At 38.3% G+C, this 25,643-nt stretch overlaps 1 protein-coding gene across 8 annotated transcripts in view; it reads right to left on the reverse strand.

The window, feature by feature from the left end:
- The window catches only part of CCDC14 (coiled-coil domain containing 14), a 47,329-nt gene that overhangs the window by 12,928 nt on the left and 8,758 nt on the right, over positions 1-25,643 (reverse strand). For 4 of the 8 annotated variants that reach the window (XM_027845124.1, XM_027845123.1, XM_027845121.1 and 1 more), the window contains exons 3-10: positions 25,514-25,589; positions 23,423-23,489; positions 23,190-23,324; positions 15,245-15,445; positions 15,041-15,126; positions 13,431-13,947; positions 11,345-11,486; positions 480-562 (exon numbers count right to left, since the gene is read on the reverse strand). In XM_027845124.1, the coding sequence (XP_027700925.1) occupies positions 480-562; positions 11,345-11,486; positions 13,431-13,947; positions 15,041-15,126; positions 15,245-15,445; positions 23,190-23,324; positions 23,423-23,489; positions 25,514-25,589 (1,307 nt within the window). Of the gene's footprint in view, positions 1-479; positions 563-11,344; positions 11,487-13,430; positions 13,948-15,040; positions 15,127-15,244; positions 15,446-23,189; positions 23,325-23,422; positions 23,490-25,513; positions 25,611-25,643 lie in introns of all 8 variants that reach the window. The other 4 variants (XM_027845122.1, XM_027845119.1, XM_027845118.1 and 1 more) reach the window with 2 other exon arrangements.

The following is a 25,643-nucleotide window of genomic DNA, read 5'->3' on the forward strand; positions in this document are numbered from 1 at the left end:
TACATAACTCTATTTAATATACATTTTTGCTGAGTAAGGGATATATTGTAGTCAATGTGCAACTGTAACTTTCAGAATATTGTTATAAAATTTATGCTTGCTATTTCATATTTTCCCTAAAGAGCCAAATATTGTCTATTATTTTATTAAAAAATTAAACACTGGGGCAGCTAGGTGGCACAGTGGATACAACTCTGACCTTGAAGTCAGGAGGACCTGAGTCCAAATGTGACCTCAGACACTTGACTCTTACTAGCTGTGTGACCCTGGGCAAGTCACTTAACCCTGACTGCCTCACCAAAAAGCAAAATAAATAAATAAATAAGCATGTTAAAGGCACTGAGAAGAGGTACTAAAGACACAACCCCCCCCCCGACATTTTCTCTTTCCCTAACATGATGTCATTCTTCTAATTCTCTAACAGATCTAAACACATACATATGTCATTAGACACAATTTCTTAATGTCACACTACTTACACTCAAAGTTGCAATCCAGGCAATCGGATGACTTCATTATTTTTTCTTGTTCTCTGAGTCGCTGGCTTACAGATTTCAATCGCCTAAGTTGAAATGATGAAAAAACACGAATGAAAAAGACTAGGCTGCTTAACAGAATGTATGTCTTTGACACATTTATCAAAAAAGAAGAAATAAAATCAGACATTAGGAGTATATAAGAGGCTGTACACATCAACCCAGGCCCACCCTTCTAAGTCAGTCAGCCAGCTGGTCAGTCAAAAAATAAGCTCCTTCTAGGTGCCTGTTGCTCTGCTAAATAATAAGGATACAAAGAAAAGCCACCCTCAGGGAGCTTCCACTCCAATGGGCTAGGCACATTTAAGATGTACACAGAGCAGACAGAAGAGAATCTCACAGGGAAAGGCACTCAGTAGCAGCTCCAAGAAAGGCCTCCTGCAGAGAGGTGGGGTTTGAGCTGAAGCTTGAAGGAAAGGAGGAAAACTAGGAGGCAGAGTAAGGAGGGAGAACATCCCAAGCATGGGGGGACAGTGACTGCAAAGACAAGAGATGGGAGATGGAAGGCCACATGCAAAGATCACCAAGGCAGACAGTATAGTTGCATAGAAGGGAATAAAACATAAGAAGCAGGCAAGCTAGGAAGAGCTTGAAAATGTCAAACAGGGGCAGGCACATAGTGGGTGCTCTACCAATGCTGAAAGCCATTAGAATTTACAGAGTAGGAGAGATACCATGGTCAGACACACACTTTAGAAAAAAGTCTCTTTGGGAGCTGAGAGGAGATGTACTAGAAGGGAGAGCAATTAGGAAGTGATTACAATAGTCCAGGCAACAGGTGATGAGGGCCTGAGTGAGGGTGGTGGCTATGAGAATGGAGATAGGGTGATACATGAAAGATGTTGTAAAGGTAGAAATGACAAAATTTCACAATAGAATGGTGAGTGACCATGAAGAGCCAAAGATGATGCTGAGGCTGTGAGCCTGGGTGATAAGAGGATGATACTATACTCAACAGTAATAGAAGTTTGGAAAAGAGGATGGTTTCTGGGGAAAGACAATGAGCTGTGTTTTGAACATGCTGAGTTTGAAATGTTGGAACGTTCACTTTGAGGTGTTGAAATGGCAGTGGGTGACGGAGGCCTGAGCTCAGACACTAGGGTTTCATAGAGATCTGGGAGTCACATGTATAGAAATGATAATGAATGCATGTCACCTGATGAGATCACCAAGTTAGAGAGTATAGAAGGGAAGAGAGAAGAGCACACATTTGGTGTTTCTCTGTATCTACAGGACAGGACTCATTTGGAACACAACCCCCAAGTTGTAAAGAAACATCAAGGCATCATTCCTTTTCCCTCTATGTATAGACAAAATTCTCAAGGATAAAATGGAGCCTCTCTTAATCTTCCTGTCATTTGTGGGGAGTTGTAGGATTCCCCACTATACTCCAAAATAGTTTTTCTGCTCTTCTAGAATGTACAGTTTGAAATCAATTGTTTAAAAAAAAAAGCCTTTTTCAAGCAATATAACTGTTAAAATGTGATCTGACTACTGCTGTGATGTTTATCATCATTTTATAAGTATTTTTCCTTTAGTTTTCTTTCTTTTTTCATGTCTAACTGATGCTCATTAAACACACACACACATACACACACATACACACACACAAAACCCCCCCAATATCTGTCACTTCTTTATGACTCTCCCTATACTCAACAGAAACTTCTCATTAAAAATAACAAAATTAAGAATTCTTTAAGAATTTATTAAAAATTCTTAAATGAGGTAAGATAGCCTGAGCAGCATTATATTTAAGGTTCCTTTCTATTTTATGATTCAATGAAGTCTACAATTTGTATAAGCTAATTTCCACTTCCATATCCCCATTGTTAATGGCGTCAACGGTCACAGAAAAAAGAATGTCAAATTGTACTGTCAAAAAAATTCAAATTCTTCATGAAGACAGAATGCAATTAACATTTACTAATTTTTAATTACTTTAAAGATCTGTGATTTAATTCTTGTGTGTATTCCTTGTACAAATCACAAATCCTGATTGCCTTAGAAACTCCTGTTTAATGAGATGTTGTGGCCAAATACATGAAGCATCTAGTAGACAATCCTCTGGGGATTAACCCTTCTCAGGTTTGCTAGGCCAGGACTCAGATTACAGGTTTATAATACAACCTATCCCCTTGCCGTATCAGAATCCTTTTTGGTTTCCTCAACCTACCCACTTCCCATGAGCCACTCCCCCACCCCAAATCAGCTACACACAAAGATGGTCATACCTTCAAAGGATCTTGCCATAAGCCACAAGTGTACCACGTCTAGGTCCAAAATCCCCAAATCCCCTTACCTGACAATAACCTATTGACTTTTCACTTCTCCCTCTGCCTTCCCTTACAAAATACTACTCTTCATCTACATTTGACCTCCAATCCATTGGGCCCCCAACTCTCTCCCAAACCATCTCTCTATGTACTAGCCACTGTATCTTCCTTCTCATCTTGACTCTTTGGTGAATCAATTCAACTCTACACTGTCCTCTCCTGAGTCCTTGGGCCCCTTATCACAGCACTGATTATGCCCATCCAAGCCTTAAGCTTAGATCATTCTCAACAATGGAGTCTTCATTCCCACACTGATGATGAACAAAGACGGAGAAAATCATGTAACATTCTGACTGGATCACCTACAAATTTATGTTACACAACCTCAATTGGGCTGTCACTGATTGTGGGCAATCCAACTATACCCTCCCTCATCAATTCTCCAGGGGCTCTTCCAAAATTCTTCATCTCTCCCCAAACCTCTCATGGTTCCTCCTCCCTTGAGAACCTTGCTTCATATTTTACAGAAAAAATTGAGGCTTATTCAGTGCCATAACAATCAAACTACCAAAGAATTGGACAGTGCCTACATTTTCTCTCCTCACTTTCATCTTAACCCTTTACAATCTGGCTTCAGATTTTATCATTCTATCAAAACTGCTCTCTCCATAGTTACTCTTAGTTGCCAAATCCAATGGCCTTTTCTCAATCCTCATTTTCTTTGAACTCTCTGTAGTCTATGGCACCTGTTGATCACTCTGTCTTTCTTGATACTCTCTTGGTTTTCCTCCTACCAATCTGACCACTCCTCTGTCTCTTTTGAGGGATTCTTTTCCAGGTCACACCCTCTAATTGTAGGTGTCCCTTGGGGGTTCTGTCCTGGGCCTTCTCTTCTCCCTCAACAATACATCATTTGGTGATCTCATCAGCTCCCATTGATTTAATTTTCACTTTTATGGTGATGATTCTCAAATCTATCTAACCTGCCCCAATCTCTCTGCTGACCTTCAATCTTTTATCTCCAACTGCCTTTCAGACATCTTGAAGTGTATGTTCAGTAGATCTCTTAAACCCACTATGTCCAAAACAGAACTCACTATCATTCCCCCTAAATCTTCCCTACCGTCCTACCTTCTCTATTACTCTAGAAGACAACACCATCCTCCCAGTTTTGCAACCTAGGAGTCTTCCTGGATTCCTCACTACCTCTCATCCCCTATCCTCTCCAATCTGTTGTCAATGATTTTTGATTTTCCATTTGCAACATCTCTTGAACATGTTCCATTCTCTCCTCTGACACTGCCACCACTATGGTATGGGCCCTCATTACTTCATGCCTGGATTATTGCAGTAACCTGCTGGTCGGTTTGCCTGCCTCAGATCTCTCCCCTCTCCAATCCATCCTCCACTCAGGGACTAAAGTGATTTTCCTAAAGCACAAGTCTAATCACGTCATTCTCCTATTCAATTAGCTACAGTGGCTAACTATTACCTCCAGGATCAAATACAAAATGCTCTATCTAGCTTTCAAAGCCTTTCATAATCTAGTCCCCTCTTTCCAGTCTTCTTACACTTCACTCCCCGACATGTACTGCTCCATCCAGTGACATTGGCCCCCTGAGACGCTCTATCTCTGGGCATTTTCTCTGGCTGACACCCATGTCTGAGATGCTTTCCCTCCTCTGCTCTGATTACCTACCTCCCCTGGCTTCCTTTAAGTTGCAACTAAAATCCCACCTTCTAAAGGAAGCCTTCTGTCAACCCTCTTAATTCCAATGCCTTCCCTCTGTTCATTATCTCCTGTTTATCCTGTATGGTTTCTTTGCATATATCTGTTTGCATGTTGTCTCCCCTGTTAAGAGTGCAAGCTCCTCACTATGCCCAAAGGGCTATAAAAATGTGCATACCCTTTGACCCAGCAATAGCACTTCTAGGGCTATATCCCAAAGAGATCACACAAATGGGAAAAGGACCTACATGTACAAAAATATTCATAGCTTCTCTTTTTGTAGTGGCAAAGAATTGGAAATTGAGAGGATGCCCATCAATTGGGGAATGGCTGAGCAAGTTATGGTATATGAATGTGATAGAATACTACTGTGCTATAAGAAATGATGAACAGGCTGACTTCAGAAAAACCTGGAAAGACTTGTATGATCTGATGCTGAGTGAAGTGAGCAGAACCAAGAGAACGTTGTACACAATAAACAGCCACTTTGTGTGATGACTAATATTGATAAACTTAACCCTTCCTGGGAATACAAGGATCTAAGATATCTCCACAGGCCTTGTGACGGAAAATGCTATCCACATCCAAAGAAAGGACTATGGAAGTTGAATTGCTATTTTTTTTCTCTTCTGTTGAGTTTTGTTTCCTCTTTCTGATGGTTCCTCCTATTGGTTTTAATTTTTACTTACAACATCACTAATGTGAAAATATGTTTAATATGAATGTAAATGTATAGCCTACATCAGATTGTGCGCCATCTTGGGGAGGGTGTTGGGGAGGAAGGGGGAGAAAAATTTTAAACTCAGAAGTATATGGAAGTGATTATTGATAAATCAAAATAAATTAATAATAAAAAAAAAGATTGCAAGTTCCTCAAGGGTAGCGACTGTCTCTTTTTGTGTCCCCAGTGCTTAGCACAGTTCCTGGCACATGGCAGGTGCCTAATCCACATTGACTGACTGACAGACAGTTTCACAGCACGTCCCAAAGCTTGTGCTCTGACAGCGTGGACTTCGAGAACCTCGAGTTGCCTTTGAACAAAGAGGAGACACCAAGAGGACTGTGACGGAGACCTTGTCATTACATTTAAAAGGTAGCTGTTTTAAAGCTCCATCTGAAGTGTAGGACACAGACATGGGGGCACTCACTGTTAACTGTCCTTAATAACTACAACAATAATAATGATTATAGCTAACTTTTTTTCATGCTTTCAAGGTTTGCAAAGTGCTTCACAAACACCTCATTCGATCCTCACAACCACCCTGAGAGGTAGGTACCATTATTACCCCACTTTTGTTGCTCAGTCATTGTTCAGTTGTGTATGCCTTTGTGACCCCATTTTGGGGTTTTCTTGGCAAACATACTGAAGTGCTTTGCGATTTCCATCTCCAGCTCATTTTACTGATGAGAAAACTGAGACAAACAGTTAAGTGACTTGTCCAGGGTCACACAGTTAGGAAGTATCTGAGGCCAGATTTCAACTAAGGAAGAAGAGTCTTCCTGACTCCAGGCCTGGTACTCTATTCCAATGTGCCACCCAACTGCCCCTATTTTACAGATGAGGAAATGGAGGCAGACAGAAGTTAACTGACTTGCCTCAGGGTCAAACAACATGTAAATGTATGAGATAGGTTTTGAACTCAGGTCTTTTTAATTCCAGATCCATTGCTCTATGCACAGGGTCACATAGTTCCTTAACCAAACTCTGATTTATTTTAAGCATGAAAAAAAGCACAACTGTCAAGTTTGTATTCTATTACTTCCTTTCTGTTTTCACTTTTCTTTTTCCTTCTATCACTCGTTTTTTTCCTCCTTTTCCCTTTTTCATTATTTCCCTCTCCTGTTCCACCTTTTTGTTTCTTTCCTCATTGTTAGCTTCCTTTTTTCCCCCCTATTTATCCAATTCTCCCCTTGTTTTTACTCAGTAACTATATTATACTCTTCAAAGGCCCATCATTCTTCTCTCTCCAACAGCAGATCAATCCATAACCACCACCCCCCTTCATGGGACTAACTGCTCCCCACATTCACCTGCTTCTTATGTCACAAATAAATTAGAATTCTGATGTGTAACATAGAAGGAAAAAAGAGAGGGAACAATGACTTAAACTTTTTACTTGTTTCTTTTCTAAAAAGGACAATTGCTGGCCTTATGCTTAACAACAATTCAGCCTTTTCGTATAGCTCCGCTTTGAACATGTGGCAATGCCATTTGAGGAAAAATATACTGCTTTACTACTCTAAGAATGTTTCCAGAATTACTTACTCTCTGCCAACTTAATTATGTAAGTAAAAGAACTGATATTTGTTACTGAATTAAACATTTAGCCAAAAGGACCCTCATATTTGAGAAGTTCTGTTACTCCGTTAAGGTGGTTATCTTAACAAAACAAGAACAAAAACAAAAAAAACCTCCCTCCCAAGTGCAGGGGCATAGGTCAGTGGGCCTATCTGCTCACCTCATCACTGCTCTTCTGGTACTTCTTGAAGAATTATAAACCCTCTCTGCAGGCTGTGTTTGAGTATATCACTCCACTATATAAAAAGCAATGGAAGTAGCCCAGATTTGGAGTAAAAATACTCAGTTTTATAACTAATAACTTCACAGCATGTTCTGAATAGTTTACATTGGTTATAGGTTAATTGACTGATGAAAAGTAATTCTGCAAATCTGATTCTGATACTTGAAAAAGCAGTGCACTTCGAACCTAGAGAGACAACAGCTTGATACAGGGGTAAGAAGGCTCAACTTATATTCAAGAGGGAATGAATTCTAAATGCTCTCAGACAATTGCTAGTTATGTGACCTTGAGTATATGACAAATTCTCTCTGGATCTCAATTTGTCAGCTGTAAAAGAAAAAGGGTTCGTTTAGATGACCTCTAAGGTCCCTTCCTAGGCAGCTGGGTGGCAGAGTGGACAGAGCACAGGACCTGGAGTCAGGAAGATTCATCTTCCTGAGTTCAAATCTGGCCTCAGAAACATCCTAGTCGGGTGACCCTGGGCAAGTCACTTAACCCTATTTGCCTCAGTTCTTATCTGTAAAAAGAATCAGAGAAAGAAATGGCAAACCACCTCAGTATCTTTGCTAAGAGAACCCCAAATGAGGTAACAAAGAGTTGGACATGACTGAAAAATGACTGAACAACAGAAAAACGTCCCTTCCAACTCTAAAAAACAAGAGGCACAGTCAAAAGAAAGTGTGTTGGATTTAGAGTCATAGGTCCTGGGTTTGAATCTAGCCTTGCCACTTACTACTGTGTGAACTTGGGCAAATAACTTTTTCTCACCTCTAAAATGAGGGAATTGAACTTGAGGGCCTCTGAGGTCCCTTCCAGCTCTCTGTCTCTGATCCCATGGACCCCAGGTCCATGGAGGGACAGTATTATCAGCTGAGTCCTTGGCCACCTGCTCCCTAAGATTTTTTTCAACTCTGAAACACCCATATACCAGATATTCTGGGCTTAAAAATTCCTTTGTAAGTGGTGGTCCCCAGTCCTGCTGTGGTTCCTTAAGCTTGACCCTGCTGGCTGTCAGTGAGGTGGAAAGAAACCAGGAGAAAGAAGGTCAGAGAAAGCTAAATAAAACATTCTCTCCACAACTATATGAATTTCACCATCTTTCAAACTTGGTATCTCATTTTGCTTTATACTTTCTTCCCCTTAATTTCTTAGCAAATTAATTTCTCTAATTAAAGGAGTTTTCAACTACACTCAGGCCACATAAACCAGGTCAAGCTTTTACTGGCAGCAGGAAAGAGAGAATAGCTTCCATGACACCCAGAGTCTGGCCCAGCCTGGCCCTCCCCAATTGCAGAATAAGCTGCAGCCACCAAAGCCCTAATACTTCTACAACCAAACTCCCTAGCTCACACTACGGCTTTCCATCTAATACAAAAGGCTTGGCGATTTGGACTAAGGGCCCAATTAATACAATTTCAATTACAATATAGGCTTTTCTGGGTTGGCCTGGAAGCCTAAACTTAATTTATATTTTTGTCTATGGGAAAATACATTCTAAGTTTCAGATCACCTATTTATAGATGAACTTCTATAATACAACCTGGTTGTTAAATTGGGAAAGACTGCAGATAGACTGTTCTGAAGCTATTGGCCACAAGGCAGTCATTCCAAATAACAGCACTTTTGTTAAATTGATATGGTGGCTAAATGGTTGATTTGCATTATGTAAGCAGTTAAAATGAATGCTATGTTCATTATTATTTTCATATTCACATATATAACTGTTTAAAATGTAATGCACTGAAAATTGCTATGCAATGAAATTACAATGATATATGAAAAAACTTGTTTCCAAAATTTAAAAATATGAAAATAAGCTTTCTTTTTGGATTTGACATAATCACATTGCATTTTCACACCCATAAGTTTCCTACCATTGATGGGGTCTAATACTATTTCTCCCCTCTTAATAGAATTGTGATTTCTATTTCAATATGAAATCTAATTTGGAAAGAGACATTAAGAACAAAAAAACAGAGAACTTGAAGTCACAGGACCTGAGTTCAAATGCTGGCTCTGCCACTTACCACTTCTATGATCTTGGCTAGGGCAGCTAACTTTTCTAGGCCTGGGTTTATCATTTCTAAAATGAGATGGTGGGATAAGATGACCTCTAAGATTCCTTCCAGTTCTAAATCTATGATTCTGTGATCCAACAGATAATACACATGTACTTGAGATCCAAGATTTTAAAAAGGAAGCAGGTCCCTTCGTCAATGAGACTGCAATATCACTATGCCTTAAGGCAATCAATATTTGTGAGCTGTCAAAGTCAAAACATTCACCAACCTGGGTCAAGCCTTTTGGTGATGAACATCTCTGAACTTAGCTGTTCCTTGAAGATGAGAGGAAACAACCCCCCTGCTCTATTTCCCCCAAAAATCTTTGGGGTCATATTTTGCCTTTCAAGTTAAGTATGACCTGCCTGAATTTGTGCTCCTTTGACACAAAATTTTATTCCTTTACTCAATGAGAGAATTTGCTCATATAAAGTATTAAGAAAAAAAATGTTTTAAAACATTCTAGTACAAGCTTTGTCTCAAATTTCTAGTGAATTATTTCTAAGGAGGGTCTCTTTGGAGGTCTGTTTTAATGAATAAAACATTTGTAATTAGTGGTATCCACTTGCAATCAATGATTATCTCAAGTGTCTCAAGTGCTCAAGTAGGCTGCATGTGGCCTTGCCCTCTTACATCTATAGCTCTATCTCTAGAGCAGAGTAGAATAGCTGTTGTTCATAATGAGACCCCTAAGTTACACTTACAAGATTAACTCTATTCAGTATATAAAAAAAGGAAGACAATGTGAAGTCCATCTTAGACAGATTTCCGTAAAAAACCACATCCAACAATTAAAAAATCAACAGTTTCAACGTATAAGGTGTTAACCCTCAGATTTTTTTGTTTTGTTTTTTCTAAACTGGCCTATCTGAATGCACTTCCCAAGTATGGATAACTAGGGCTTTCTTGCAATAAAGTTTTTACTATATTTTGGAAACAATGTTGAATGACCACAAAAAAAGTTCTCTTTCCTACTATATAGTTAAGAAAAGCCTCCATGTACATCAATTATACTGCTAACAAAATAGGACATGTAGTTTGTTTTACTTCCAAAAATTATCCTCTTCCACAAACTACAAAAAAAGGGGGGGGGGACTCAAAAAAGCAGGTCTTTTATTACTTCAAATGCTTCATTTCAAATTACCCATATCAACTTTAAACATGGAGCGGCAGTTATCCAGTGCTAGAAATGGAAGAGAGCCCCTCAAAAACTTATAATGCAACTACTGTATTTTAAAGATGTGAAACTGCAATCTAGAGAGGTAAAGTCTATGGTTAAAGTCCCAGAATTTTGGAATCTGGTGGCAGAACTAGGACTGGCGACCAGGCTTCTTTCCCTTACTCCACAAGTTCTTCTAGAAGCACCTTCAGTAAAGTCAGTAAATCAACAGGCAGTTATTAAGCACCTTCTATGTGCCTCACTCAGAGCTAAGTATCAGGATTACAAAAAAAGACAAAGGACATTTCTTGCCCTCAGGGAGCTCACGGTCTATTGGGGAAGACAACATGCAAACAACTCTGTACAAAGATGCTACAAGGAGGGTAAACTGGAGACACTCTCAGAAGGGAGACACTAAGATGAAGGAGAACTGAGAAAGGCATTGTGCAGAGGTAGGATGTGAGCTGAGACAAAAAGCGAGAGAAGAGAGGGAATTCCAGTCATGGGCAACAGCCCACAGTTGGAAGTCTCAGGACTTATACGACACATTCTTTGAATATTCTCATTAATTGCAAATCTTTGGCCTTTGAGGGTAGGTTTTTTTTTTTTAAATTTTAGAAGTAGCCAAAAGAAATGTGGAATCAAGTCTAGTGGAAAAGGTAGGTGATTAAAAAATAAGAAATATTTTTTTTAAAAAAAGATTAATAAAAAAATGAGGTATAACCATAAAGAATTTATTTAATGTTATTCTGCCTGCAATGCCCTTTCTCCATTTCACCCTGTCCAAATTCTACCTATCTTTCAAGGCCTAGTTCAAATATGAACCTTCTCTGATGCCCACAAAAGGAATTTCTTCTTTATCTGAACATCCATATCATTTTGTCTTTTTATCATACTAATCACTATATGTTGGAATTATCCGGGTATATTTTATCCTCCCTACTAGGGATGAAGATCTTTGAGGCAGGGATTATATTGTGTTCACCTTTGTATCTTCCTGACTCCTCCCCACTACAGTGTTACATTCAATAAATGTTTGCTTTATCAAGGAAACCCACTAACCTTCGTAAATGAATATTTTCACTCCTTAGGGTCTGCATAGCTAAAGCTATTTCACTCTCCACTTGAGCATTTTCGGCTACTTCGGGAAGCAGAGCTATGCACTCTCCCACTTCTTTAATCAACCTCTGAATTTCAGAATCCCCTAGAAAAAAAGCATTAAAAGCAATATTATACATACTTAGTCCCTAAAACGGGATGTTTCACAAATACATATATTGGTGGTATACATAAGTTTGAACTCAATTATTCAGGGGTTAATTACCCAGGACTACTATTTCCCCTTCCTTGAGGCCTTGAGGTCCTCCCATTAGAACTTCTATGAAATGTTAAGCAATGTAAGAGATGACACTCAAATCAACACATTTTGATCTTAGTGATCATCATAAATAAAAACTATGGTAGGTGGTTCACTGGAAGGGGTCTATTTCTTTTCAAGGGGCTTTATTTTGCATTGTTTTCTTTTTAATCTTTCAATAAAACTTCTTGGGGAAAAAAGAGTCTGGTAGGAAATCTATACTAAATCTTTTCCCATTTATGCCTTTGAGAAATGACTATACTGAATAATGGTTACATTAATTATATTTACCTTTACTCTATATTAGTAATTCTCAAAGGGTCCTTCAAATAGTCCACGGGCTAGTCTCATATACAAGTCATAATTATGTCACAATGACAACTTTTGTTTCTGGTATGAATTAATAGCTTACTCTAGGTGATCTCAGAGGCCCTTTCTAGCTTTAAAATTCTACGATTCTATTTAAAAAACCAGCCATTACCTCCTTGGTATGTCATCAAATGTAGCATCATTAATTCTGTTGGCCACTTTTTACCCAACTCATTCATTATCACCTATGGTATCTATGAACTGAAAAAATATGAGAACTGATACACTACCTATCCAAAGTTTGTAATAAGTAGAAAATATATTTTAAGCATCAAAACAATTTTGAAAAGCTGAGGGTATTTATAATAGTCACTCTAATCTGGGAGACATGCAATTAGATAATTGTGCAAATTTATTTAGCAGTACACCTACCAGTTGCTTCTGTTCAGAGAAACATGAGTTGATAGATTCAATAGCACAACAAATTTGCCACAATGAAAATGATGTTTTAGATTAACGAAGTATTTTTATAGACATATGCATAGATTAGACATTAGTTATTCAGTCTCCACTGCCAGAAATCTGTTTACTGAGATTAAGATTGTTAAGCACTACATAGAAGGGACTATTTGAGAAAATATGTAAGAGCTAAACATATAATGACAGTAATTGGATACAGCTTCACTGAAATAGCAAGTCTCTCTACCCCCAAGATTTTTCCTTTATTAGATATGAATGAAAAGGACATAAAAAGAAGTTTAGGTTAGAAAGTCCTTTCAACATAGAAGTTTCATAAACGCTGATATATGATACTAAGAGGAATCTACTGAAATTCTTCTCATCTCTAGGATGAGTTTTATCAATTTTTTTTTTTTTTGGCTGAGGTGGGGATGGAGGGGAAGCTAAGCTTTTTAAAAGTCATGGAATCGTAGAATTTAAAAACTGCAAAAGATAGCTGAGAAATGATCTAGTCCAACCCTTTTATGTTAGAGGTAAGGGGCTGAGACTCTGAGAGGTTAAGTGACTAGCTTCTGGGAACAAATTAAGTTTATGGTAGGGATAGGACCAAAACCAAGGCCTCCTATTTCTGACCCCAATGCTCCTTCTACTAGACCATCATGATTCATGTATTTGGACTCAGTAATGTAAAGTCACACATGCCTGGAACACAATACCAGCAGGTACTTAAGTATTTGTTGATGAATCATAAAAATCTGAATGCTATGTGGTTCTAAAACATTTGAAATGAATAGAAATAGTATTAAGGTTTAATTTCTTTAAAAATTTAAGTTTTTATAATAACGTACAGAATTTTGTCTTGATGGCTAAAGACATTTCTACACAATATTATCTGATTCAGAGTTAATTATTCTAACTTACATAATTACTAATGCTAGCAACAACCTGAAACTGGCATTTAGCCTTTTATTATGTTGTACAGTACAATGAATAATAAAGTTCTAAAAGAAAGGATGTACCTACCTTGTTCCACAACCAGTGCTTTGAGTTCTCCCAACAAATACTTCAGTGTTCTAATTTTGGGGGATGCTTCTTCTGAACTTGTACTTTTTGTCTTCTGTATACACTTGGCAGAATTTGGGTCTTGCATGGCTGCTATCTCAACTACTTTTAAATCCTCATCATCAGACTCCCAAATATGTTCTAAAGAGTCCTCTTCAGTGGTCAAGATTGAAGGCTGCTGTATTGGATCAGGGTTTTGATGTTTCTCATTGGCTTTTATTCCATGAGGATGTAACAGATCTAGGGATGCCTGAATACACTTTAACAAATTTATTTCCTTGCCCAGCTGCTCAGAGATTCCTTGTGCTGCTAGAATTCCATTATCATGGACTAATGGCTGAACTACTGAAACAGCTGGCTTATTTTCCCCAGATGCTGGTAGACAAGATGTGTGAGGAGGATCAGTGATGCTGGTTTGCACTGGAACATTAGTAGAGGTTAGAGGAACTGTTCCACTTTGTAGGGGAACTTGAACCTCCTGATTGGGGGAAAAAAGGATGTGTATAAATGAAGTTTTGAAAAATTAAAAGCAAATTACAATTGTCTGCAAGGTAGTCATTGAGATAAATCAAAATCAGAATTATTAGAAGCTACATCTCTCTGAGGTGCTTATAGATAGTTCTTGCCTTATGTAAATTTGCATTATACAAATTCAACTTTATGTAAAGAATTCTGAAAGAAATTCCCATTCCAAAAAAACTATGTAAATTTTACTGTATAATACTGTGCTCTCTCTCTCTCTCTGCTCCTGCCCTCAGCCAAGCCCTCCATGGCCTCCCCCTTACCCCCCCACAAAGAAAACCCTAAAAAAAACCCAACAAAACCCTAAAAGAACCCACTCCAAATGAAAGAATGGACACATGGAAAGACCACCACTGCCACTGCTGCCTCACTTGGCTTGAGACCTCCAGTGATGACAGAGAAGACCTTTGTCTACCCCACCCACCCATCCCCATTGTCTGTCTTCCATCTGTCTGAGCTAGGTTACTGAGTGTCTGTCATCAGCCCCAGTTTGTCACTTGACCTCTCCTGTTGTATCCTTGTTTGCCTGCATGTGTTCCCCCTCTTGGTGCCAGTCAGGCCCTACATGGCTCTCTCTGGTCCCGGTGAATTCCTCATCTTGCTCTCACTTCTCTTTTCTCAGCCCCCACACGTTCTTGAACTGCTCTCCCCCTCCCACCCCTCCCACCCCTCCCATCCCCACCAGCAGGCAGCTCCCTTCCCACCTCTCTCTCGCCCACATCTGTGGGCAAATTTACATTATGAAAAAACTGCTTTATGTAGAAGTCTGTGGAACAGTCCACTTACATAAAGTATAAGCATATGGGCTGGTTTTTTTCTATGGTACAAGGATTCTTATGACTTAGAATTGTTTGGCTCTTTACACACTGTGTGAATATTACAAAGCTAGTGGAAATAAGAAATTTATAAACACCTTTTTAGTAGTTTGAAGGTATCAGGAGCTTAACATTAAGACACAAGCTCATGAAATCCAATTTAATTTTCCCTGTAGGGCAAGTGTTATCTATTAACAGACAATTGATGTTTATGGTACTATGAACTGTACTTACAGATTGAACATCAGAAGGCTGAGCTGGATCGTGAGAAGAGAGAATGGGTGTGGAGGTGGGTATGCCATAATTAAAGACTGGAGGACCTTGACATTTTAAAAGACAAAAAGGAAGGAAAGAAAACCTTACACTGTTTTTAGAATAAGATGACAGCTTAATTATAATTCTTACTTACACTTTTAAAAATGTGTCATTCATACTAACCAGAGTCAGAAATGCTTTGAGAACTTTGGGCATTGATCAGAGACATCTGTGTCTGCACATGCTCACAGAAGGTTCTGTACATCGTGTAAAAGTCAACGTTGAAAGGTACTTGGATTGGTTGAGTCTGTTTTGTGCTTGAAGGGTCTTTTTCATTTTCAGTAAACACTATATGAGGTGGATGTTTCTTATGACCTGAAGACACTAATGGAGAAGGAAACAAAGAATATCCCAGACTTTCATGCTATATGATTACATTATGATATTAGATATGGTTAGATGGGAGCTGTAACAATCTTCTGTTCCAAATGTTAGAGGGGATGTGAAATAGGTATAATTTTGGCTGAACAAGCTGTGGTCTATGATTGTGATGAAATACTATTGTGCTGTAAGAAATGATGAAAGGGATGGTTTCAGAAAAACCTGGGAAGTCTTATATGAACCAATGCAAAGCGAAGTGAGCAGAAGCAGGAAAACGCTGTACACAGTAACAGCAATATTGTAATAATGATCAACTGTAAAAGACTTAGCAATTCTGATCAAGTCAGTGATCTATGGAGAGCAAGGAATAGTTTACCTGTCAGATCTATGGAAAACAGAAGAATTTATAACCAAACAAAAGATAGAGAACATTATGAAATGCAAAATGGATAATTTTGACCACATTAATTTAAAAATTTTTGCATAAACAAAGGCAAAGCAACCAAGATTAGGAGGGAAGCAGAAAACTGGGAAAGAATTTTTACAACCAGTGTTTCTGACAAGGGCCTTATTTCCCTCTCTCTCTTTTTTTTTTGGCGAGGCAATGGGGTGAAGTGACTTGCCCAGGATCACACAGCTAGTAAGTGTCAAGTGTTTGAGATCAGATTTGAACTCAGATCTTCCTGAATCCAGGGCCAGTGCTCTATCCACTGCACCACCTAGCTGCCCAAGGCCTCATTTCTAAAACATAGAGAACTGAGTCAAATTAATAAGAATACAAGTCATTTCCCAATTGATAAATGGTCAAAGGATATGAACAAGCAATTTTCAGAGGAAGAAATTAAAGCTATCTATAGTCATATGAAAAAATGCTCTAAATCCCCATTGATTAGAAAAATACAAATTAAAACAACTCTGATTGTTTTATCAGATTGGCTAACATAATAAAACAGGAAAATGATAAATGTTGGAGATGTGGGAAAATTGGAACACTAATGCATTGCTGGTGGAGTTGTGAACTGATCCAACCATTCTAGAAAGCAATTTGGAACTATGCCCAAAGGGTTATCAAAATGTGCATACCCTTTGTCCCAGCAATACCACTTGTAGGTCTGAATCCCAAAGAGATCATAAAAAGGGAAAAGGACCTACATGTACAAAAATATTTATAGCAGCTCGTTTTGTGGTGGCAAAGAATTGAAAATTGAGGGGAGGCCCATCAATTGGGGAATGGCTGAACAAGTTGTGATATATATATATATATATGTAATGAAGGGGGCAGCTAGGTGGCATAGTGGATAGAGCACCAGCCCTGAAGTCAGGAGAACTTGAGTTCAAATCTGGCCTCAGACCAAACACTTGACACTTACTAGCTGTGTGACCCTGGGCAAGTCACTTAAACCCAATTGCCTAAAAAAAAAAAAAAAGTAATGGAACACTATCGTGCTTTAAGAAATGATGAGCAGGAGGATTTCAGAAAAACTTGGAAAGACTTGTATGGTCTGATGCTGAGTGAAGTGAGCAGAATCAGGAGAACATTGTACACATTGTGTGATGACTGACTTTGACAGACTTAGCCCTTCTCAGCAATGCAAAGATCTAAGATTCCAAAAGACTCATGATGGAAAATGCTATTCACATCCAGGGAAAGAACTATGGAGTCTGAATGCAGAGTGAAGCATACTATCTGGTCTCCTTTACTTTTGTTGTTTTCTTTTGTTTCTTCTTTCTCATGGTTCCTCCCATTAGTTCTAATTCTTCTTTACATCATGACTAATGTGAAAATACGCTTAATATGAATGTATAAGTAGAACCTCTATCAGATTGCATGCTATCTTGGGGAGAGGGAAGAGAGGCAGGGGGAGAAAATTTAAAACTCAAAGTCTTATGGAAGTGAATGTTGAAAACTAAAAATAAATTATTAAAAACTAAAAAGAAAATCTCCAAGGAAAGAAATCCTACAATTTTTTTTGATGCAAAATTTTATCAAAATTTATTTTTATTTTTAGGCAATTGGGGTTAAGTGACTTGACCAGGTTCACACAGCTAGTAAGTGTCAAGTGTTTGGTCTGAGGCCAGATTTGTAAAGATGGGATATAGATCCATTTTCTTATCTATTGTCCGGAAACAAGCTTAGTCATTGAAATTATACAGCATTCAGTTTTAGGATTTTTTTTTTTTTTTGGGTAGGTAATGGGGTTGACTGACTTTCCCAGAGTCACACAGCTAGTAAGTGTCAAGTGTCTCAAGCTGGATTTGAACTCAGGTCCTCCTGACTCCAGGGCCCATGCTCTATCCACTGTGCCACCTAGCTGCCCCTATAATTTCTCACTGATATATCCATTGATATATGGTGTCTTACCACCCTTAAAAATTAGTGCCTTCATGTTTCACTAAAATCATCCATTTTCCTGAGAACGGGAATATAGAGTATCCCGGAAGATTTAGTGTGGTTCTAAACCATACACACAGACACACAGACACACACACACATGATAGCCCCTAAAGAATATTAGACTCTGTAATTTTTTTAAAAAAGTTTTTTTGGATTGAAGGAAGAGTGAATAAATGAAAAAAGCAAAATAAATGCTTAGTATGTGTCAGGCACAGTACTACCCTCAAGAAACTTGTGTCCTTATGGGGGAAGATAACAAATAGAAAACTAGAAAAGGGAGGAGACTATGTGCCTGGTCCACTGGTTTGTAAGTATCCAGGAAATTTTGCCTGCTTTGGGGCAAAATCAAGTGAAAATTCTTCTATCAGAGCCCAGGGTTCCAGAGACAAAGTCTAAGTTCTGGTGAGAGAGCAACAAAGAGAATGGACAGAATACAGATGGCATGTTTGGGAAATAGACAGGAAGAATGAACCTATAAAACAGACCACTGAAATTCTTTAACCTGGAACCCCAAATCTTCCACAATCCAATCCCAATTTACCTTTTCATCCTTATCTACCCACTGTCCCCAAACTCCCCAAATTTACTCTAGCTGGATGGTTTACTCCTAAGTTTGGTTTATTAATCACAAATGTTCCTGGTTCATTCCTACCTCCAGCTCTGGCTTATGGTGGGACTCCTACATGGAATGCCCTTCCCACCTATTCAAATATTTCTAACACTTCCAAGTCCAACTCAAACCCATTTTCTCCACAAAATCTTCCATAATCACCAATACAGTTCAAAGTTATTTTTCCATATGCTAGAGAATTTACTGTTTGTGGCTCATTTGGCACTTTAATAACAATGCAAAGTAAGATATATGTTTTCCCGTGAATGTCTTGTCTTCCCAACAAGTTCTTTCTGTGAGATAAGGAAGGGATTGTTTTTGATATTTTTCTATCTGCTAGAGCCTGGAGGTGGAAGGTATACATAGAGAGAAGATGCTGAATATTTTTCAAATGAATAAATGCAAAACAGATTTCCTAAAGTTGGGTATTCTCTTCCAAGGTTTATTTTGATGGCTCATCATGGTAGGGAAGTACTACTGTATCTTCAGAGGCTCTGCCAGTGGAAAATAAGCTCTGGCAGGTTCTCCCAAGCTGTAGAAGCTTCAAGTACAGCCCTGACACCAGACTGATGTATGAAGACAAACTCAGCCAATGTGCTATGGCCTTCTTTTTGGGTGAATTTTTTTTTTAAATGCTTCAATGAACCTCTTTTTTGTTTTTTTTGTTTTTTTCTTTTGGCAGCTGTATTGCTAATCTCTTCCTTCCCCAGACTTCTGTTTCTTCTACTAAAAAAAAACAAACAAACTAGGAAAACAACATCTTTGTAACAAATATACAATTAAGAAAAATGAATTTCCACATTAACTGTGGAGGTGAGCAACATGCTTCATCATGGATTCTCTGGAATTATCATGGTCATTGCATTGATCACAGTTAAGTGATTGAGTTATTTTTCTTTATAATGTTATTTTATAAATTGTTCTCCTAGTTCTACTCACTTTACTTTATATCAGATCAGTTTACACAAATCTTCACAGGTTTCTCTGAAACTGTCCCTTTTATTTGTTATAGAGTACATTAAAATTCTATTACAATCATATACCTTAATTTGTTCATTCCCTATTGACAGATATACACCTATAATTTCCAGTTCTTTCTTATACTAACAGAGTCAAAATATATCTTAATATATGGTAACTTCAGTATAAAGGTGGGCACAGGAAAAGAGAGTAGAATGCTAGAAAATATAATTTGAGATAGAAAAATGAAAGAGGTCAAAGATCTGCATGTTATTCGGTACTCTCACGACTATATATAAAATATATATAAAATAATCTCTTAAGAAGATAGTCAGGGGCAGCTAGGTGGCACAGAGAATAGAGCACTGGCCTTGAAGTCAAAAGGACCTTAGTTCAAATCTGGCCTCAGACACATAACACTTACTAGCTGTGTGACCCTGGGCAAGTCACTTAACCCCATTGCCTACTCCCGTCCCCCCTGCCAAAAAAAACAAAAACAAAAAAAAAAAGAGAAGAAATTTGGGAAACTATTGAAAATTTACCTTTCCACACTAAACATCCTGAACCCTCCAGCTCCCTTTTTTGGCTACCATCATTTGGCTACCAATGTGAAAGTAAGACATGTGTTGAATCAGACCTTATTTCAAGCTCCATGCAGTCTTTGAGCATACACAACTCCCTCAATATTTAGGTAACATTTCTCCTGGAGAAAAGCTGGGTCTTTGGGGTGAACAGGGAGATATTATTTGATTAGGCATTCATTTAGAACCTGGCAAATGGTTCCCTTATCAGGTAGTTGGTTGTTGAAATGATTGTGGGAAAACTGAAACTGCTAATTAGACTGCTTAGCTGAATTTGAAAACTGAGCCATTTTATCAAATGATAAGTACTCTATAAAATGCAAAAAAGCTACATTCCTGGTCTTTTGGATGCTGACAGGAGTAGCAGGTCTGATGGAAAAGCATTTATATTTTCTTAAAGCTACCCTGAAATAGGTGCTATTGAAACACATAACCCCTGCAGCAAGGCCTACTTTGTTAATTTGCTCTTTTGGATTCTTGTCTTTTCCTAAATTGTAAAGGAGATTTTCAGATTTTCATTTCCTTTGCATATGTAACCTTGCTGAGTTTTCTCTGGCCAGCTTTCAAGTGTCACAATCTAAAACAGAGACTCTTAACCTAGGGTCTGTGAATTTGTTTTTAAAATATGTTTACAATTGTATTTCAACATGATTGCTGTCTTTTGAAATCCTGTATATTTTATCTTATGCACTTAAAAACATGAACCTGAGAGGGGGTCCATAGGTTTTACCAGAGTGAGTCAATGACCCAAAAAGCGGTCAAGAATCTCAGCTCTAAAATAATATGGGTGAAGGGGAGGAACAGGAGAGGGCCTTGCTCCTTGAGGAAGAACTGAGAATTCTTTTCCCTCTTCAAATATAAGTACGATCACTGAGAACAGCTGAAGGCACTTGGCCCCATTAGTGATTCTGAGCTAATCCTGGTATGTGGGACACTTTAGAGTTTGACTCCTTTTAGTTCTCCTATTTTTCTCCAAGGAGTTTGGTACATATTAGTGTGTGAATGCAGACTATTGGGCAGGGGGTAAAAGGGGTTGGGGGGAAAGTAATAAGATGTTGGGGTAGATAGGAAAAGTGACACTGGCTATGAATATGACATTGGAGGACAACATCTACACAGATAAATAAATGTGAAATACATGCCAAGTAATTTGGGGAGGTCAGAGCACTAAACACTGGAAAAGTCTCAAAGTGGTACTTGAGTTTAACTGACAAAGTAAAAAATATGTCTCCTGTTAATATTTCTTAAAACATGAAACATTTTAACACTATAATAACTTGGACCTCACATTTTCTGCAGAGAAAAGTTACAAAACAAAAATATTAATGTTTTCCTTTTTTTTTTTTTAGGCAATTGGAGTTAAGTGACTTGCCCAGGGTCACACAGCTAGTAAGTGTTATGTGTCTGAGGCTGGATTTGAATTCAGGTACTCCTGAATCCAGGGCCAGTCCTCTATCCACTGCGCCACCTAGCTGCCCCTATATTTTCCTTTTAAATTCATTAGGACACTATGCAGGAAGTAGGTGGCACTTCAGCTCAGCTTTTCAAAGTGTGCTACAGATTCCAAGAAGCAGAAGGGAAGAGGGAGAGCATTGTAGCACAACTAGTGTGAAGACATGGAGGTAGGAGACAGAAACTTGTATAATGGGACTAGGAAGCTGGCCATTCTGATGAGGACATAGTATGTGAAGGAGTGTAAAGCGAAATGAGATAGTTGGAATATGATTGCAAAAGGCTCCAAGTATCAATGGGTTCACATTTTACCCTACAGGAAATTATTGAAGTTACTTAAACATAAGAATATACCTAAAGAGATAAAAAGATATATTCTTGAAAATCTGATCATGAGGCAAACACACATACACACACACATATACAGAGTGTATGTATATATATATATGTGTATCTGTCAAGCCGGAGAACACAAAAAAGGGGGTATAACAAAGAATCACAGAATCATAGAATCATGAGTAAAGAACTGGGACCTCAGAGGTGAAGACGACACCTCGGCCTCTTTATAACTCTATTTCAGCCAAGGTCAGCCTATTTTCCTCTAACTATGAGCTCAGACAGTCTTAAATCTAGTTCTGGCCTTGTAAAGGAACTATACAAGGAACCTCTTTCCTCAAGATGTTGTCAGTTAGTCAGTCAGTAAGCACTTATTATGTATCTGCCATGTACCAGACACTGTGCTAAGAGCTTGGGATACAAAATAAGGCAAAAATGTGGTTCCCTGATCTCAAGGAGCAGTTGATTCAGCATCACTCTTGTTGGTGGTATTCAAACATCTTTATCCTTACTTTATTTGCTTGAATCTCCATCCTGGGAGTTCTTGATCCTTACTTTAGTTCATTTCCTAGACCTGACCCCTTATGTACCTGTTTCTCCTTAGCTGATTTTTTTTGCGTTGACTTCTCCCTGACCTCACCTATGCATCATGTTCTCCCCCCAACCCCTGTATAGGGAAATTTCCAGTTGGCATACTCTTAATCTTGGGCCTGCTCTGTCCTGTCATTAGATTATACTACCTTGATATAGATATATAATTTCACTGAGTAAATTCACAAATATTAAAAATTCTCTAACTGAGCATGCATGTAACAAGATGAATCAAAAAAATTTGCTTGGACCCAGTGGTAATCAGTATCAGGACCTCAGAAAGTCTATTCATTTAGGTATAATTCCTCTCTTTCTTTGTTTTATGTGCTCTCTCTGTAGAGTACATCTAGCTACGTTTAATGAAAATACATTTTTAGTGGGTGGTTCTGGTGGAAAGAATGGAATTTGGGTAAAAAAGAATTTGTGTTATATAGTTAAAGTAAATGCATGAATATTTATAAAATAGTAAGAGTGAAATTCACTAGAGTGAAAAAGAGAACTGAAATCCAGATATCTTCAAATCTAATTTTTATCTTCTGCCCTACTAAAAAATTTTAATCAGAGCTGTTTTACAGGATTTATACCAGATATCTCTTATTTGAAGGGGGAGACAGGGAAGCATGCGGGGGGAGAGACATGCTAATAAGCATAGAAATGGTGAATGGTTGGAAAGCAGGACAGAGAAAAGAATCACCTCTCCAACTCTGAGAACTGTTATAGAATGAATTACAATAATATCAAACAAAAAGGTATTATCTGCTAATGAATAAAAATCCTAGATATATGCTTTATATTTAAATCAGGAAAAAGAAAAGTGCTTACAAATTTCTTTATGGACACATGAAGGAACAACATTTTTGGGATGTTCTTTCTTTTTTGTTTTGTTTCCTTTGTATTCCCAAGGTCTTGATCCAAGTTTCCCAGAAGATCCTTTGCTTGGATTCCCACAGGTTGCCTCTGAAGATTAATTTAAATCAAAAAGTCATTAAAATACAAAACAAGTTACACAATAAAAAATGATCACCAAGAAAGCATTATAAAAATAAAATCTGAACCTTCATTTTGCAAAATGTCCTGAAGTAAAGATGCGCAACGTTCAAGTCCCTGGGGTACTGTTCCAACCTGTAAATAGAATATTTTTTAGAATAAGGTTAATATGAGTCTCTAGTTAAAGAAAATAAACACTGCACTAAGAAGACAGAAGACAATAAAGCTACCAGGGTTCACTCAGTCAGCAAACACTGATTAAGTGCTTATTATATGCTAAGCAGCCTGGAATTCAAAGAAAGACAAAAACAGTCTCTGCCCTCAAGAAGTATGCATTCTAATAGAGGAAGAGGACATGTAAATAACGAGGCATACAGAACTAATGAATGAACAAACACACACACACACACACACACACACACACACACACACACACACACATACAGAGTAAACAGATGGTAATCTCAGAAGGGAAGGCACTATTAGTTCTGGAGAAGGGAGCAGGAAAGGCTTTAAATGCCTGAGTATTTTGTATTTGATCCTGAATGTAATAGGGAGAAGCTGGAGCTCACTGAACAGGAGAGTGACATACTTGGATCTACACTTTAGAATTACCTTGGTAACTGAGAGGAACATGGACTGAAGTGGGAATAGACTTGCCAAGGGAGACCAGTTAGAAGGTTACTGCAGTAGTCCAGAGGAAAGTTGATGAGGGCATGGACTGAAGTTGCGGCTGTGTGAGTGGAGAGAAGGGGATATACTCTAGAGCTATGTGATGAAGGTAAAAATGACAATTTTTGATAATGAACTGTCTATGCGGGGTAAGAGTAAGAAATGATACTAAGGCTGTAAGCCTGGGAAGATGGCAATGTCCTTAATAGTAATAAGGAAGTTTGGAAGAGGGGATGTTTTGAGGCGGGAAGAAAATGAATTTTGTTCTGTGTATGTTGAGTTTGACTTAGGACATCCAGTTAGATGCCTATGAGGCAATTGGTGATGCATAATTTTGGGGAAAAAGACTAGAGTAGATATAGATTTTGGGAACCATTTGCATAGAGATGGCAACTGAATTCATGAGAGCTGATAGGTGATATAGTAGTATAGAATGTGAAGAGAAGAGGGTCCATAACAGAGCCTTGAGGGTTAGCAACAGTTAGTGAGTACAATATGGATGAAGAACCATCAAAGAAGACTGAGAAGAATCAGTCAGACAGATAGGAGGAGAAGGAGGGAGCAGTGTCACAAAAACCTAGAGTGGAGAGAGCTGATATATCTGTGCAGGGAGAGCTCTTCATGCTGGACCAAGCTGTAATATTATCCTGTCTTGTTGAAGTCTAAGAGCATCCTTTAAAAAAGAGACGCAATGACATCAATTTTGGTATAGTTGAGAGTGGACCTTACAATTGTGGGGTTTCTAAGTAATTGAGGAAAGGAAAGAAGTCAGAAAGGAGACTATAAGCTGTGATGTGCAACAGTTGTGACCTGGACTATGTGGCCATTCTTCCTTCTGTGTGTATTGTGCTATCTTATGGAAATACTGCATGTGTTGGGGAGGTGATCCAAAGGTATGTACTCTGCTCCCTTAAGGATATCTCCTGTGTCTAGGTGGCACAGTGGATTAGAACACTGGGCTAAGAGTCAGAAAGATTCATCTTCCTGAATTCTGGCTTCAAACACGTACTAGTCACTTGACCCTGTTTGCCTAAAATGAGCTGGAGAAGGAAATGGCATACCACTTCAGTACCTCTGCCAAGAAAACCCCAAGTGGAGTCACAAAGATTCAGCCATGACTGAAAAATGACTGAACAACAACTTTGTCGAGAATCAAGTTGTTGTACTGCCCTGAGGGCTGGACACAGTAAAGACCATTAAGGATTTGGTCTGTAATGCTTTCTAACTGTCAAGTTCACCCGAAGCTACGTACTCTGGAGTAACTTTTGTGAACGCTTACTCTTCTTGAAACATGTCTGGTAGGCTAGAAACAAGACAAGGGATGAAGCAAGATAATAAGAAATAAATCAAAAAGGAGAAATCATGTTTCCTAATTGTCCATATTTCATATGTAAATATTTCCATTTATTAGGATTTACAAATGGTCAGATTAAATGAACTTTTCTATCTACTGTAAGAGAATATCAATTAAAACAAAAAATTCCTACCTGCTCATCAGAATCAGTAGAATAGAGGGAGTAGCCAGAATCTACATCAGCATGGGCTATTTTTCTCATATGGATCCTGGAAAACAAGGGCATTAGACTGCTGGGATTTTAAAAATCAATTTAAATATAC

The sequence above is a fragment of the Vombatus ursinus genome, unplaced genomic scaffold, assembly GCF_900497805.2.
Source record: "Vombatus ursinus unplaced genomic scaffold, bare-nosed wombat genome assembly UNPS02014959.1, whole genome shotgun sequence".
NCBI classification, from domain to species: Eukaryota; Metazoa; Chordata; class Mammalia; order Diprotodontia; family Vombatidae; genus Vombatus; species Vombatus ursinus.